At 40.1% G+C, this 18320-nt stretch overlaps 1 protein-coding gene across 1 annotated transcript in view; it reads left to right on the forward strand.

Moving 5' to 3' along the window:
- The window catches only part of oplah (5-oxoprolinase, ATP-hydrolysing), a 63860-nt gene that overhangs the window by 37663 nt on the left and 7877 nt on the right, over nucleotides 1-18320 (forward strand). The window contains exons 19-24 of the mRNA XM_028804282.2: nucleotides 1697-1871; nucleotides 1967-2151; nucleotides 5575-5721; nucleotides 8425-8559; nucleotides 8717-8866; nucleotides 9780-9937. Of these exons, the coding sequence (XP_028660115.1) occupies nucleotides 1697-1871; nucleotides 1967-2151; nucleotides 5575-5721; nucleotides 8425-8559; nucleotides 8717-8866; nucleotides 9780-9937 (950 nt within the window). The remainder of the gene's footprint in view (nucleotides 1-1696; nucleotides 1872-1966; nucleotides 2152-5574; nucleotides 5722-8424; nucleotides 8560-8716; nucleotides 8867-9779; nucleotides 9938-18320) is intronic.

Below are 18320 nucleotides of genomic sequence, written 5' to 3' on the forward strand. Positions count from 1 at the left end.
ATGTTTAATATTTTAAAATTAAGACTGGCAGGTAAAATTGGTGGTACTACAGACACAAAATGTAAAGCTGAACACACTTGACAACTTTGCTGTAAAGATAATTACTGCTGTAGAGCAATGGGGACTCACAGGCAAAGTGGTTGTGTGTGTGTGTGTGTTCATGACAATGTACAAAACATCCATCCATCCATTACCCAACCTGCTATATCCTCACTACAGGGTCACGGGGGACTGCTGGAGCCAATCCCAGCCAACACAGGGCGCAAGGCAGGAAACAAATGCCAGGCAGGGCACCAGCCCACTGCAGGCCACACAAACCAAGCACACACTAGGGACAATTTAGAATTGCCAATGCACCTAACCTGCATGTCTTTGGACTGTGGGAGGAAACTGAAGTACCCGGAGGAAACCCACGCAGACACGGGGAGAACATGCAAACTCCACGCGCTACCCACTGCTCCACCGTGCCGCCCATACAAAACATTATGACTGCTAATCTCCTACCATTAATTACAATGTTTCTTTCACAGAATGAAAATCACATTCAGTACCTCAATTAAATGACAAAAGGCTACCTGAGCATCCCCATAAATTTGGTACTTTTAGAGCGTCTCTTTTCTGCTGCTGTTCTAACAGTTAACAGACCGTGCCTGCAGCTGACTCTCAAATGCACAGTATTCTCAGAATCCCAAATTTAAATGCATAAAATGCTTCTTTATACTGTAAAGATACAATTGGTGATGCATTTTCACTTAGCATTAATCACATAATGTATGAATAAAACATTATCAGACAAAAATGATCCTTGTATTGCTTTCATTGTTATTAAGCAGTGTCACTTTTTTAACAGTTAACTGATTGTTATTTGATTAAAACAGGTCAACTGTCGATTGCAAAATGAAATGAAAAACTCCTTTTCTGAGTTATAGGTGATAATTCTCAAATACTATATACTGTAACTCCTTCTCCCTTCCTGCTTTTTCCATGTTTACTCACTTCATGAAAAGCATTCCATCTTTCACTCTCTGCTTATTCTAATCTGCATGTGGTCTTTGTAAAATCTATGTAAATCTTCAGGTGGCTGATGTGCCCTCCTCATTACTTTTTTTATTTTTTCTTCAGTAAATACAGCATATGAAGAAATATTTGGACTTTTTTTTTTTTTTTGCAATTTTATCAAATTGCATATGTACTCTTGATTTTCCATGGCCTTCTGCATATAGCTTCGCTTTAGAAACTGTCAGCTTCCCAACTCTTCCAACTTACTTGTAGCCAGCCTGGTTGTAAGCAGCCAGAGGCTATAGAGTTCAGATTATATTGTCCTGTGAAAATAGCAGCAGAGGCATTTCCTTTCATCACTGGTATACAGAAAGGCTTCCAGTTTGCCACTTAGTTTTCTTTATAAAGTTTGGCCAAATAAATTATTGTATTTTATTGTGTTTATTTCATACTGACAATATAAGAAAATTTTAATATACTTTGCTAGGTGTTAATTGACAGCTTCCAAACTGAGTGTAACCACTGCACACTTAACTTTGCACCATGGATGCTGTACACCATGCTCATAGCATGTTTCCTCTTCACCTCTTGCATACATCTAATTGCTAAGATTCCAGTGATCACATTGCTTTAAAGACAACCCACCATTACATTCACTTTCATCCAATGAGTATTTCTTATACCTTGCTTTCCTCAGGTGTTTCATCCCAATGTATTAAGACCAGTGTTCTTTGTTGCCAGTCGAGGACATCATGCAGATATTGGTGGCATTACTCCTGGCTCCATGCCCCCTCATTCAAAATCACTGCAGGAAGAGGGGGCTGTTTTTATATCCTTCAAACTGGTATGCAATGGTGTGTTTCAAGAGGAAGGTTAGTACTTATTAGATGATGGTGATGTTGGACGGAATCATATCTTGATTCAGGATGGCAGAGGTAATCTCATTTTCACCTTTTTTGTCATTTAGCACTCACAGAAGCTCTTATGGCCCCAGGAAAATTCCAAGGATGTTCAGGATCAAGAAATCTCCATGACAACCTTTCTGATCTTCGGGCACAGGTAGCAGCAAATCAGAAGGGCATCCAGCTGGTGGGTGAGCTAATTGACTGCTATGGACTAGAGGTGGTGCAGGCATACATGGGACATATCCAGGTATGTTGTATCAAGGTGTAAATACTGAATAGAGTTTAAATTGGCCATTCAGATTTGTCTAGTTTACAGCAAAATGTTGTTTAAATTTGTTAAATAAACGTCTGATCAGAGAGGACTGTAATTGAGGTTCTCTTAATAAAAGATAGCTCAAACTGCATTTTGATACTCAATGTATTGAAATAATAAAAGTTTTAAGTAGGAATTAAGCAGGTAATGTAAGTAAAGCAAAGTTTTTGTTTAATGTTAATGCTTTGCAGTTGAAGTAGTAGTAGTACTAGTAATAGTGATAGTAATAGTAGTAATATTATTACATGTGCAGAGTACAGTGAAATGTTTATTTTCATGTTGAACCAACATACAACAAATGGCTTCTCTTTGATGCCATGATAAACAAGAATGTATTTAAAAAACGGAACATCTTTTTAATAGAAAACTAGGGGCTTTGCCCCTGCTCGCTTTGCTCTGCAACCCCACCCCCCCACCCCCGGCCTGCGCTACGCAACAGCCACTCACATATGTGGATTTCACTTTCACCAAACAACAAATCTTTTAATTCTCGCGGATATGCCTCTTCATTGGGAAGAAACACAATTTTTCCCTGATGGCAACATGAATTAGATGATCTACAAGTCTCCAACTTAAAGTTTAAATCCAAACAATATATTCAATGTCTTTTTGCTGTTTTGTTATTTCACTGAGTAATAATTTCCATTTGTTTGTGCTAATGCAGTCTTTATTATCATTTTTTTGAGACTTTTGAATTTTAGTACTTCCATCTTCTCTAACCTTCTCTGCATGTGTATCGCGACAACGTTTTTGAATTCTTTACGATGTTCTACTTTGTCATCTACTTTTTGTCTTTTATTTCTGGCCTCGGGCATGGTTAAATCTCTTGGCACAAAGTGATATGAAAGTATCTCTCTGAAAAAGTCATGTCTCATCCCAGGCTAAAAAGTCTCATCTCGTCCCAGAATTTTTTTATTGTAATAGAGAGACCTAAATCAGCTTACCCAGTATACTCCTTACTTCTATTTCTATGTTCCCATTACCTGAAATTTTGTAGGGAAATAAAACACAGAGTCTGTTTATCTCAGCTTAAATTATTGAAATGATATATCATTAGAACTTTGGAGTTTCTATCTCTCCTTAAAATAAAAGATTATGCTGACAACCACATTTCTGTGAAGGTTGTTAGCAAAATTGTAAACCACCATCATAGAGTTCTAAAGTTTTTAATACAGAAGCAGGGGTTTTATGTAAAAGCCTTCAAAATAAATGCCTAGTGTGTTCTTCATCATAGAAGGCCAATACAGTATATAAAATAAAGATTGGTTGTTCAGTTTTAGAAGCTAATCACCAATACGCTTTTCTGGTGCTGAACTTTATCATTCCCTGTTTTTAAAACATAGCATTGTATAATTTCATTATTCATTTAATAGAAAAACACATTACAAATACTGCCATAAGGTAAAAATAAGAAACAAAAATGTACAAAATATATTATCAGTAGATCAGATCAGATTAGATTGGAAATCTGTTATTTTCCTACATACAGAAATATGATATTTTTGATGAAGAAGGATTATCTTTTTATGCCCAATTCATAAAATAAAACTTGAAATTGATGCTGTGTTTGTAATAATTCTATGTTATGGCTTACTGGGAATTTATTTTGTTTTGTTATACTGATTCAAATGGGGAGATGACATTTTGAAAGAGATGAAGAAGAAAATGTGGTGTAGTCAAAGGTACATGCAGAGATTGAAAGCAAAAGTCAAATTACTCTTTCACCAACCCAAAAACAAAACCTGCAAATCGATGTCAAAACATTGCAAAGTTATATGCCTTAGAGAATTATTAGAAAGGAAACACATTAAGTCTTGCAGGAATTTATCCTCAGACTCTAATAAGAAATGGCTGTCAGAGCTGACTTTAAACCCATTAACTAATTGGCATCAAGTGCTGCATCATCCAAAACCATGTTTCCCAGCAACCAGGAACTGCTTCTTGACAATGGGGCTTGCGAAATGGTGGCACCCAAAACAAAACAAAATGGCTCTAGAAAAGACACTAAATATTTAAAAAAAAAAAAATCATACAAAAATAAACCAGATATTTGGAATCTTTATATGTCTGTTATGGGATTTTGACTATGAAGATTAGAAAAATCCTAAATGAAGGCTATGAAAATGGAATTGATCACAATTCTCTCACCACTGCACTGTTGTCGTTGTCGTCGTCCTCGTCCTCCTCCTCCTCCTCCTCCTCCTCCATTCGAGTGTTGCCTCTCTTCCTCCCAGCTCTGACTCACATGGATAAGGGAGTGCGGTCCCTTTTATTACAGACTCGGGAGTATTTCCGGTGCCAGGACGATTGCCTGATGGAAGAACTTCCGGGTCACACGGAAGTCCATTATAACAGGGAGCTTGTCTCCCTGCAGCGCCCTCTCGTGACCCCCAGTAACTCCAGCAGGTCTGCTCTGCTGGACTACATCTCCCGGCATGCCTTGCTGGTTTCCTACTGGGCACAGACATCCAGGGCTGCTACCATCTAGCGTGCTGTGGGAATGAAAGGCCTCCAGTGACGTCTTTCTTTCCAAGTTGGCTGTCCATCTATCCCTTTTGGTCCTTCCTTCCAGGTCTGATCCTTTCTTCCTCCCTGGCCAGGATGCTTATCAGTCTATTAGGAGTCTCCCGCCCGGGTAAGGAACCATCCTCTCTCCTGGCCGGGATGTCCATCCAGCCCATGTGGCATCTACACAGTTCATCTATGCCTTTGGTGATGTGGGAGGAACACTCACACATACAGGGAGAACTTACAGATCCCATACAGACAGTGGTGAAGCGTGGGATTCAAAACCAGACTGCTTCATTAATGAATCATTAGTGCTACCCACTGAACCACTGTGCCACCTTTAGTGTAAAATTGTGCCAAGAAAAAAAAAATCTGCAAAAATAACAATAGCAATTTTCTGCATTTCTTCCATATGTATAAGTATGCAAAGGTATAGTAAATGTAAACAAAGTATGAATAATGATACCTTTAGAATTCTTAATCAATTGTTCCAAGCCATGAGGTTGATTGTGGTTCTTTGTGTTAGTAGAATAATGGCATTAAAAAACCAACAATGAACTAAGCCTTTCAGTTTGACACTCAAAGCATTTTCCTTCAACTGCTTTTTATTCCAGAAGTAGATGAAAATGAAAAACACTGAGCAGTAACACAGCACAGCCAACACAAGAAAAAGTGTGAAAATTCAAACAGGGAGTTACTTATTTGGGATATGGAATCTTGTTAAATTTAGCAGTCAATTGGAGAGCTCTGCCCAGCCTATGAAGTTTAATTCATTTCTCTAAATTTGAACCAGAATGTTTGTGTATGTTATTTGTTTTCTTACACCCACTTTATCTCTTTTGAACTCAGGCTAACGCTGAACTAGCTGTCAGGGAGATGCTTAGAGAATTTGCTTACTGCCACAGAGAAAGTACTGGTTCTCTCGAGGTACAGGCTGAAGATTACATGGATGATGGCAGTCCAATCAGGCTGAGAGTAGAAATCGATGAGATTCAGGTGAGAGTCACTTCACAGTCCCCATAATACGGCATTGAATCTCCGTGTTCACATACTTTCATACAGTTGCAAAAGCATTTCAGAGTAAGTAAGTAATATGCACAATACTGTGTAATAATTCAGTCAACGGTCATTTATGTATTCATTTTCAAATGCACTTATTCCTGATTTATTGTTTTATGGAACCTATAACTAACTCAAAACTAAGAACATGATGCAAGAATTCCATCTGGATTTATTAATATAAATATGTGAAGTGAAAATACACATTAACATATTACATTTTTGGCATGTTAAAAATATAGTTGTGCAGGTATAATGAATTTCTTGTAAATAATTGTTCTAAAACATTTTTTCTCAACCATTGGGTTGGGTTGCAAGCTGTCACTGGTGGGTTGCAAGCTGTTATTGTTTCTAATGACATTTGGTTACGGTGGGTCAGGTGCCCTCAAAGGTCATGCTCAATCTGCCCCACCCCGACAGTTGTTCTCAATATACCAAGGGGAACCACTCTGACAATCACATTAAATTCACCAATGGGAACACACTGACAATCATGCTTGATTTACTATATGTACATATGAATGAAATAGATATAGAAAAAATATAGATAAACTCAAAAAATTTACTTTATAGCAGGTTTATTTCTTTTATTATACTTTTGCCATAACAATTTCATGCATATATTTTTCCAAAATCATTGTACAGAAAAAAGTTGTGTTTAAAAACTGCTCTACACCTGCAACAAGTAGCATGTCAAGAGGAACCTACTCTAACTCCATCCCATGGTCCTAGTACTTTTGAAGCAAATAAACAAAAAGGTACACTAGCTTCATAGCTCTTTAATTTTACCTTATTTGTTCACACAATTTTAAGTCCAAGATCTAATAACTCCAAAAATTGTGTTTTTATTTCAACACATTTACTGTAAAGAGGAGCAGCATGGCAGTAATGCACAAGGAAGCACAGCTAGGGTGTTTTTTTTCTGGGTTTGTGGTCTGCAACCAAGATTCCTAGAGGTCACACAATTTATGCTCATAGTTGCAGTTGTGATGCTGCATACTACCATTTTAGGATGCACTGCCTCTTTACTGCTCTTAGATCCCAGTTTTTTTTTCTGCTGGAGCGCCTTATATATTGAGTTTTCCTCTTCTTGTTTTGTTTGTGTGTACAGTCCAAAGGCACACTGTTAGGATGATTAAAAATACTAAATTTCTAATCTTTATAAAAACTCTTTCAGTGACACCTTCTATCTAAAGTCAGACATACAGGTAATGCACAAATGTAACTAAACATATGTAACAAAACAAATTATACTGTATATAATGATATCATAGTACAGCTGATTTTACTCATTCAAGATTCATGCTTGCATTCCACCAGATGCTTCTAGAGCAGTGTTGCCCAAACTCGGTCTTGGGGACCCCCTGTGGCTGCAGGTTTTTGTTCCAGCCAGCTTCTGTTTTTAATTGAACTCCTCAGCTAATTAAGTGAACTGATATTTCCCACGTTCTGTGTTTAGGGAACAATATAGAAATTAGAAAACTAAGTTTGCTAAAAAAAACAATATTAAAATGTACCAAGCAGTTATATATTAATAATGTATTTTGTTTAACAATATTTTCATCTTGATTTTCATTCTACTTTTCAAGGTGTTCTAATTGTTTAATTAATCCATTATTTACTAATTAGTGGGTCTGACTCTAAAGTAGTTGCAGCCTTTGATTATTCAATGTTGTTTGCCTGGGTGTCTGATCTGCTTGTTTTAAATTGTCATTATTATGATACAATGAAGGGGGAAAAACTGCACAGAGAAAGGGCAAAGTATAATGAAATCAACAAAAGAGAGTTAAGCATTTAAATCTATAGGAAAAGCAGAAATATTTATAAATGTCTTATAAATGTAAAAATCATGCTGCCATGCTTTTCTGAATGTCGAATAAAAGAAAAAAAAAATACCAGCTAATTAAATGAGCTCAGTGTTATCAGGTGTTGTCACTGATTAGGACTGTGTTTGGAACAAAAACCTACAGCCACAGTGGGCCCCAGGACAGAGTTTGGGAAACACTGTTTCTAGAGTAATGGAAGAAGTAGGTTCAAGATGAGATAGACAGATAATCAACTGAAATTGTTAAAAAAAAAAAAAAGGTTATATAGTAAATGCTGCATCATGCATTTTCACATCAAAATATAAAGTATTGTAACATTTTTAACATGAAATCTCAAGGGCCAGTTCTTACTTCTTGACTATTTGAATCCAGAGTTGTGCACAAAGAAAGATAATTTAATTTTGATATTATTGACATTATTGAAATGAATGGTGTCCGTATGGGTTGACTTGTTTGTGTTGGTAACATATGTGCTGCAAGTAGAGGAAATGCATCTATGCAACTAAGTGGCTGCTGCTTAAGTATGAAAATATAACCATCTGCTTTGTGTTCATGCGTATGAATGCATTCTTTATGTCCTCTAAGTTATGACTGTACTCTAAAAATACTGTAGTAAGTGAAAGAATGCACAACAAAGACTGCCATAATAAAGCATTGTGAGACATTTTGTATTTCTTGTTAAGTTTTAAGGCAAGGTCATAGTGTTACCCTACTGATTAGAGCACAGCATCTTTAACAAGGCTCTATAATGCAAGTAACTTTATCTAGGTTGTTTTGTAATGTATTTTAATTAATTTCTCTGCTGTTGTCATAGGGAAGTGCACTGTTTGATTTCTCCGGGACTGGTTATGAAGTATTTGGGAACTGCAATGCTCCCCGTGCCATTACTTTGTCCGCCCTTATCTATTGTCTGCGGTGCATGGTTGGCCAAGACATCCCACTCAACCAGGTGAATGACTAAATGGGCATAGAGTGGAAATGTGTTCTTACTTTGGCTTATTGAGTTACTGAGGCATGCAGTGTGATTTTGACTCAAAAGCTCTTGCGTATTAGACAATGCTTGGCCAATGTAAATTGATACTGACCACATATTGTTTCATTTGAAGGGTTGCCTGACTCCAATTAAAGTCATAATTCCACCAGGATCAATACTACAGCCTTCCCAGAATGCTGCTGTGGTGGGTGGGAATGTGTTAACATCACAGAGAGTGGTCGATGTAATTTTTAAAGCTTTTGAAGTTTGTGCTGCATCTCAGGTGAGTTACCAAGAGGTCATGTACTCAGTAAATCCTTAAAAGAAATACTTAATTTAGTTAAAAATTGCATAAGGCAAGTAGCTTGTTCATACATCTAAGAAGAGAAACCAGAATCCACAAGTTTGCAGGATGAAATTGCACCAGTTTCTTGCTGTGTGTCTGTGAGCTCTACTGTTAATTAGCTTCTATTAATAATGCAGTTATGTCCAGTTTCATTTTTAACTTTTGCATATTTTTTAAACTGAATTTGGTTGGCTCTTCATATATTCATTGGTGATAACATGATTGAGTGAACAAAGGTATCAAAGTTCTGTGTTTTTTTCAATTTGTATGATCTTATCATAGCAATCAATCATCATTAATTTCCTTTGTGACCACTTGAGTGTATCAAATGGCAATAATACCTAGGGCAATCTTTGTGAATACTGTATTGAACAACCAAAATCAATTTACAGTAAGTTAACCCTGCCCTGCATAAATGTCTCATTATTGAAACGTAAGCAAATTATATTCCTATACCTTTCTGTTATGTCTGTTACTCTGGAAATTATTCCAAAATCATTTCTAAAGCTTGAGGTCTACACCTAATTTCAGTCAGAGGCAAAGACCTTAAATGTTGAAGATTTCAGACAATAGGTAAGCTTCACAAGTGGTACATCTTGCCAAAATCACACAAAGATGCGAGTCTAAAGTCATCCAGGAGGTCACAAAGAACAAAATTCAGGGATCTTTAAGCCTGTGTGATTTTAAGATTAACTCCATGCAGAATCCAACTTTCTGTTGAGGTTCTGACCTAGACATGACATTCATTAATAACTGTTAAACTTTGTCAAATCTTTTAATATGTAACATTGGACCTTAACATTATTGATCAGAGACATTCCTTGTTATGCTGCATATTCTTCTTTCTCAGGGCTGCATGAACAACATAACATTTGGAAACATGCAGGTTGGATATTATGAGACAGTGGCTGGAGGTGCAGGGGCCGGGCCAGGTTGGCATGGCCGCAGTGGGGTTCATAGTCACATGACTAACACACGTATTACTGATCCAGAAATCCTTGAAAAGAGGTGAGACTAGAAAAATGGGTGCAGTTACTACTTTTCTGTTGCAGGTAAAATGACTGGGTCACCTTCATTATGGTTGGTCTAGACCAGGGGTGGGCAGTGTCGGTCCCAGAGAGCTGAAGTGGCTGCAGGTTTTCGTTCCAACCCTGTTTCTTAATGAGAAGTCAATTACTGTTTATGAAGCACTTATTGCTTAAGTGACATTTTGATGCTTCATTTTAGTGGTCTCACTTGCTAAGGTTCCCCACCCTTAATTGCTTATTTCAATCTTAAACAGCTGCATTCACTGTTTTAATGGCTCCTTATCTATACTAATAAAAGGCAAAGCCCTCACTGACTCACTCACTCACTCACTGACTCACTCATCACTAATTCTCCAATTTCCCGTGTAGGTGGAAGGCTGAAATTTGGCAGGCTCATTCCTTACAGCTTACTTACAAAAGTTAGGCAGGTTTCATTTCGAAATTCTACGCGTAATGGTCATAACTGGAACCTCTTTTTTGTCCATATACTCTAATAGACTGCAGCTCAATGGCCGTGGGAGGCGGAGTTGCGTATCACGTCATCACGCCTCCCACGTAATCACGTGAACTGACTGTGAACGCAGTACATAGAAAACAAGGAAGAGCCCCAAAGAGCGCTGAAGAAAACATTCATTACACAATTGAGAAGGCAGCGAAACAACAAGAAGCGAGCGAGTGACACATAAATTAAGTTCATAGACCTACAAAAGGTTGCCATTGATTTGAGGCAAGATTGCTTTTCTCCTGTACAACTATACGTTGCATTCTCAACAGTAAGCTTGCACGGCTTGGTCATATTACAACCGGAGTGCTGAACTGACAACATGGTATACAAAGAGAACTATAACAATCGTAATAAATGAACAATAAAACAGCGGAGAACCCGTGGATTAAATAAAAAGGCTGCTTCCTTGGCGAAGCAAGGAAAAAGGATGGCCTTATATGGCGTTCGTTTATAAAACAGCGGAGAAGCTGTGTAAAGGCTGCTTCACAAAAAAACAGCGGAGCGCCTTATATGAGCAGGCAGTCAGCTAAAGAAGGGAATCAATAAATAATTATAATCGTAATAAACGAACAAAAAATAGTTCGCCACTGCGAAGCGTGGGTATTTTGCTAGTTAGTAATAAGATGTAAATGACAAAGCAGTCAGCAGTTCACCTTCTAGCTTGTTTTCGATTTACATCTTTGTGTGTTCATCATGCACTGTTTGATTTATTAAAATGCATAATAGAAAATGTGACAGACTGGAAATTATCCGTTTTAGGTTTCAAATCATTTTGATGATATCCTTGGAAAGGAAAAAAATCTACGATATAGGAACCTTACATTGCAGACTAACAAGCCATAAAATTAAATAAGATCTGAGATTGGAAAGTCAAGTCAAGTTGGGAAGCATGCACTTGGTACAGTGCGTTGCCGCACCCACTACACAACGAAACAACTCGGGATCCCGGTTGGTAACCCCCCAGGCAGACACGTGGTCCAGTCCCACCCTCCGGAAATGACCCTCTATCTGTAGCAGCCAGGTATTGCGTGGGCGACCCCTTGGTCTGGTCTAGCCACTTGGGTCACCAACAATGAGGATCTTACGAGGTGGATCACCTTCGGGGAAACGCGCCACATGGCACTAGTGCCGTAACTGACTCTCCCTCACAATGCAGGTAATGTGCCTCATTCGGGACTCCATGAGCAACCGCTTATTCGACACAAAGTCAAACCAATGGTACCCAAGGATTTTCCGGAAAGACACAGTACCAAAGGAGTCCAGTCTTGGTCTCAGGTCACTGGATAGCATCCATGTCTCACAACCATATAGCAAGACAGGAAGCACCAGAACTCTAAAGACTTGGACCTTCGTCCTTTAGCATAGATAGCGGGAGTGCCACACACCCCTTTCCAGTGACCTCATGACCCCCCCCCACCATGCTGTCCCAGTCCATCTACTGACTTCATAGGAAGAGTCACCAGAGACATGAATGTCACTGTCAAGGTAAGTAAACCTCTCGACAAGGTCGACACTCTCTCCGCAGACACACACTGCTGATGGCTGTGCCCAAGATGTCATTAAAGGCCTGGATATTGGTTTTTATCCAGGACACTCACAAGACCAGACACTCGGACTCCTCGCTCAGTCTCTCAAGCACCCTGATTAGAGCTTCCATTGACTCAGCGCAGATCACAGCATCGTCAGCAAAGTCAAGATCTGTGAATCTTTCTTCACCAACAGATGCCCCACAGCAGCTGGACCCCACGACCTTGCCCAACACCCAGTCCATACAAGCATTGAACAGAGTAGGAGCAAGAACACACCCCTGACAAACCCCAGAATCAACTGGGAAAAACAGAGGTTCTGCCTCCACTCTGCACAGCAGTCACAGTATGAGTGTACAGGCCGGCCATGATATCCAATAACCTCAAGGGGATCCCACAAACTCTCAGGATGTCCAACAGGGCAGACCGATCAACTGAGTCGAACGGTTTATGAAAATCGACAAAGTCTGCAAAGAAGCTCTTCCGATATTCGCGTTTGCACTCCATGAGAACCCTCAGTGCCAGGATGTGGTCGATGGTAGACTTGTTAGGCGTAAAACCAGACTGTTCCAGTTGCTGGTAGGTGAGCAAGTGATCACGGATCCTAAGGAGGACAACCCTAGCAAGGACCTTACCTGGCACCGAGAGCAGTGTTATCCCCCTGTAGTTGCTGCAATCCAGGCGATCACCCTTCCCTTTCCAGACAGGGATGACAAGTCCCGTTTTCCAGTCAGTTGGGATGATGCCAGTCTCCCAAATGGAAGCAAAGATTGCTTGCAATGCTAGGAGGACAGCCTTTCCACGAGCCTGGAGAAGTTCACCCCGGATACCACAGATCCCTGCAGCCTTTCCTCCCCTCAGCTGGTTCACCACATATGCAGTCTCCATGAGATTGGGTGGTTCACAGCTAATTTGATGATCAGCCTCAAAGACTGTGGACCCAGAGATATCCAATGTCCTAGCCAGAGGATTAGCTTTCAACAACTGCTCAAAGTACCCAGCCCAGCGGGTCACAACTGCAGTGTCATCCGTAAGGACCGTTCCATCAGCTGCCCTGACTGTGACTGTCCGAGGAACAGATTCGGATGTGCGTAATACTTCGATTCCTCTGTAAGCAGGACGTGGGTCGCTAGACCACAGATGGTGTGTCACGTGCTCACAGATTCCTCTAACAAACTCCTCTTTATCTGTCCTCAGAGCCCTCACAGCTGTCCTTCTCAGTTCCCGGTACAGACCAGAGTTGCCCTTGAGCCGTGTGCTACAACTCCTCTCAATGATATTCAGGGTGCCCTGCGAGATGAAATGCCTCGTTCTGGGAACACCGGTAACACCAACACAACCCTCAGCAACCTTCAGGGTCTTGTCACGGAAGATCTCCCACATCACATTAGGATCGGCAGTTGCACCCAAATCTGCAAGTTCCTCACACAAACTGCATGTAAACTCATCAGAAACAGCCTGATCTTGGAGTCTGGCCAAGTTCAGGCTCATTTTCCTAGTAGGTGATAACATACTATACCTAAGCTGGATCCTAAGTAGCAACAACAAGTCTGTGGTCAGAATTCACAAACTGGGCACTTCTGTAGACCCCTGCAGTTTTGCAAGAACCTCCAGTTTCTGCCCACGAGGGCAGATTGGAAAGGATTGGTTTATAATTGAGCAATCGGGTTGGAATGAAAACCTGTAGCCACTGTGGCTCTCCAGGACCAACATTGTTCACCCCTGGTCTAGACAAATGGATTTATATGTTCAGACTGGTCTTGGAAAGGGTATGAGGTAACGTAACGTAAAGTAAAAAACAAAACAAGAAAAGTGCAATACATACTTTTCTCCAACCAGCTTAATCTACAGTAGTTCAGGGTAGTGTGTGCCTGGAGCCTATTCCAACATTTTTGAGTACAAGGCAGTAATCAGTCCTGAGTAGAACTGTATTTGAACCAGTCCTGAATAAAACTGTATAGAACAGAATTGTGCATTCACTTATATACCCACTCACATTGTCACTCACAAGGGACTACACATAATTTAGATTTAAAAAATACAATTAGACATAGAGAAAACATGAAACATCCATACAAACACTGCACGAGTAGGCTTCAAAAATTACACTGGTTGTTTTTGAACCTAGGATACCAGATTTGTGTGGTAACATCATCTGCCATTGCACCATTGTGCCACCCAGGATACAAAAGGGTAATAATCCACAGTAGCAAATGGGAAAATTTCCTAGTAAAAAAGTGATATTTCCTACGGAAAAGAGCAGCAATAGGGCTCATGATGGCATGCATGAAGTCAAGATGGTATGTAGGAAGACAGAGAGTGGGTGTCAGATCACTTAGGTATTGGGAGTTTTGTTTCTTTCAGACCAGGTAAGCTTGGCTCCTAGCATGTCTGTACTGAGAGAAAGCAATTAGAGGGCAGTGACTTGGGCATGAACTATACTTGTACACTGGACAAATCACTCTTGTGGCTTTTGCCCTAGAAAAATATATGGGACCCAGTCATCTGTCTTGTTATAATGCACAAGCAGTATTTAAGACTATTTGTTCACGTATGATGGATGAAGGGAACCTGATATCAACATATGGAGTGGAGCTCCGGCAGCGGTTTTTGAGCTCTGTACTCGCCTATAGTGGTGAAGAGGATGCCGAGTCTAAAGACAGAATTCATGATTTACTGGTTGATCTTCATCCCTGTCATTACCTATGGTCATGTGCTGTGGGGTAATGACCAAAAGAATGAGTTTGCAAGTACAAAGTGACAGAAATAATGTTTCTTTGCAGATCCAATGGGTTGACACTCCATTATAAGGAGAAAAGGTCAGCAATTCAGGAGAGCCTTAGGAGAGAGTCACTGCTCCATGGTATTCAGAAGAGCCAGTTAAGGTGGTTTGGACATGTCATTACAATGTCCCTCCAATCTCAGGCCACTCTAGGCAGATCCCAATGGACAGAGACCATGTAGCAGACCCAGGACACACTGGAGGGATAATATCTGCAGGTTGGCTTGGCAACACCTGGGAATTGCCCTGGAAGAGCTGGAATCTGTATCTAGGGCCAGGAAAGTCTGGGCTGACATGTTTGGCCTGCTGCCATCATGACATCCTCACCTGGAAAATACAACTGAGATGATGAAAAGAGTTAAGCTGTAGATCAAAGTTGCAGTTTTATAGTGGACCACCAGGGGGCATGACTGACCCATGTATGATCCTTGGAGAGGTGTGTAAATGCCTGCTTCCAGTCAGGAGAGTTTGAACGTGGAATGAGAGTGTTCTCTGTCAGGACAAGTATTGGCCAGACTTTTAAAGTTGATATTTGAGGAAAATGTTGTTTTTAAATTAATGGGCAGCAATGATAATCTAAATTATGAAAATGAACAACTTTTGACACAAACAGAAACAATATATAAACCATTAAATCCCTAGGTTATGATATGTTTTTAGTAATCTTGAACTATCATAGAAAAATAAACAATGCTTTACATTGAAATATTTTACTTTTATGTAGGTACGTAATTAACACAGAACAACTGGAAAATGATTAAATATGAAGTCTGCTGAAAAGCAATTTTTATCTCAAAAGCCTCATTTAATGTACTGAGCTAATAAGGTTCACACCACATTCTATTCTTCTTTATCCATCTGTGAGTGAAACAGCTTTTTTTTTTTTTAACCAATTCCACTATTGACCAATGCATTTGATTTCAGTCACAGTATATTTATTTGCATTGGAGCCTCTTCAGCAAATGCCTTGAGACAAAAGTGGCTTAAATGGATGTAAGAGGCAATGTAACAGTAATAAAAAGCATAAAGTGAATATTCTAAAAAGACTTCATTGGTGCAAATCCAATGAATTATGAGCAGTTTGCATCAATGTTATGTGGCTCATCTCAGTCTGAAGAAGCGGCCACTCTAATCTAGTGTTTTCTTGTTTATCAAAATTATCACCTCTGACATCCAACTTTAACTATGCAACACCATATACAGTAGAAGGTCATCTTGATCATGAAAGTACACCGCTATTCTTTTAGTGACATTTCATGACCATAGGCAAAGAATGATTAGGAGACTGGTAATTACATCCTCAGAAAAAGCTTTTATCTTCTATTCATGTCACCATCTGCAATATTTAACCTTATCTCTCTCCCAGATCAACAGAGAGCACACTCACTTCTGGTAGGGAACTGTGGCCACTTATTTGCAGGTGCTGTTTCTCACCCTTTCTATTGCAAACTCTGCTGTGAACTGTCCCCATTGTGTTCCAGAATTCACAGTCAGATAAGGCCAAGGTGACATCATCATCTACACATTAAGAGATGCTGATACTCTCCAACCCTTGGATATTCTTGCCTACAAAATCTTGAATAGGTTGAGGGACAAGCTGCACCCTTGGTAAACGTCTTTTATTACAAATTTGATAAGCCATTAAACACTTGTGCAGTCATCTCATTATAAACTTTTCCACTTATTGCAGTGACCTCAGACATATGGTTAGGTCCATAAATATTTAGACAGAGACAACTTTTTTTCTAGTTTTGGTTCTGTATATTACCACAATGAATTTTAAATGAAACAACTCAGATGCGGTTGAAGTGCAGACTTTCAGCTTTAATTCAGTGGGGTGAACAAAACGATTGCATAAAAATGTGAGGCATCTAAAGCATTTTTTGAACACAATCCCTTCATTTCAGGGGCTCAAAAGTAATTGGACAATTGAATCAAAGGCTATTTTATGGGCAGGTGTGGGCAAGTCCGTTGTTATGTCATTATCAGTTAATCAGGTAAAAGTCCTGGAGTTGATTTGAGGTGTGGTGCTTGCATGTGGAAGCTTTTGCTGTGAACAGACAACATGCGGTCAAAGGAGCTCTCCATGCAGGTGAAAGAAGCCATCCTTAAACTGCGAAAACAGAAAAAACCCATCTGAGAAATTGCTACAATATTCCATCCATCCATCCATTTTCCAACCCGCTGAATCCGAACACAGGGTCTGCTGGAGCCAATCCCAGCCAACACAGGGCACAAGGCAGGGAACCAATCCTGGGCAGGGTGCCAACCCACCACAGGACACACACAAACACACCCACACACCAAGCACACACTAGGGCCAATTTAGAATCGCCAATCCACCTAACCTGCATGTCTTTGGACTGTGGGAGGAAACCGGAGCGCCCGGAGGAAACCCACGCAGACATGGGGAGAACATGCAAACTCCACGCAGGGAGGACCCGGGAAGCGAACCCAGGTCTCCCAACTGCGAGGCAGCAGCGCTACCCACTGCGCCAACTATTACGAGTGGCAAAATCTACAGTTTGATACATCCTGAGAAAGAAAGCAAGCACTGGTGAACTCAGCAATGCAAAAAGACCTGGACGTCCACGGAACACAACAGTGGTGGATAATCACAGAATCATTTCCATGGTGAAGAGAAACCCCTTCACAACAGCCAACCAAGTGAACAACACTCTCCAGGGGGTAGGCGTATCGATATCAAAGTCTACCATAAAGAGAAGACTGCATGAAAGTAAATACAGAGGGTGCACTGCAAGGTGCAAGCCACTCATAAGCCCCAAGAATAGAAAGGCTAGATTGGACTTTGCTAAAGAACATCTAAAAAAGCCAGCACAGTTTTGGAAAAACATTCTTTGGACAGATGAAACCAAGATCAACCTCTACCAGAATGATGGCAAGAAAAAAGTATGGAGAAGGCGTGGAACAGCTCATTATCCAAAGCATAGCACATCATCTGTAAAACACGGTGGAGGCAGTGTGATGGCTTGGGCGTGCATGGCTGCCAGTGGCACTGGGACACTAGTGTTTATTGATGATGTGACACAGGACAGAAGCAGCCAAATGAATTCTGAGGTGTTCAGAGACATGCTGTCTGCTCAAATCCAGCTAAATGACGTCAAATTGATTGGGTGGCGTTTCATGATACAGATGGACAATGACCCAAAACATACAGCCAAAGCAACCCAGGAGATTATTAAAGCAAAGAAGTGGAAAATTCTTGAATGGCCAAGTCAGTCACATGATCTTAACCCAATTGAGCAGGCATTTCACTTGTTGAAGACTAAACGTCGGACAGAAAGGCCCAGCAACTGAAAGCCGCCGCAGTAAAGGCCTGGCAGAGCATTAAAAATGAGGAAACCCAGCATCTGGTGATGTCCATGAGTTCAAGACTTCAGGCTGTCATTGCTAGCAAAGGGTTTTCAACCAAGTATTAGAAATGAACATTATATTTCCAGTTATTTAATTAGTCCAATTACTTTTGAGCCCCTGAAATGAAAGGATTGTGTTCAAAAAATGCTTTAGTTGCCTCACATTTTTATACAAT

Source organism: Erpetoichthys calabaricus, chromosome 6 (genome assembly GCF_900747795.2).
Source record: "Erpetoichthys calabaricus chromosome 6, fErpCal1.3, whole genome shotgun sequence".
Lineage (NCBI taxonomy): Eukaryota > Metazoa > Chordata > Cladistia > Polypteriformes > Polypteridae > Erpetoichthys > Erpetoichthys calabaricus.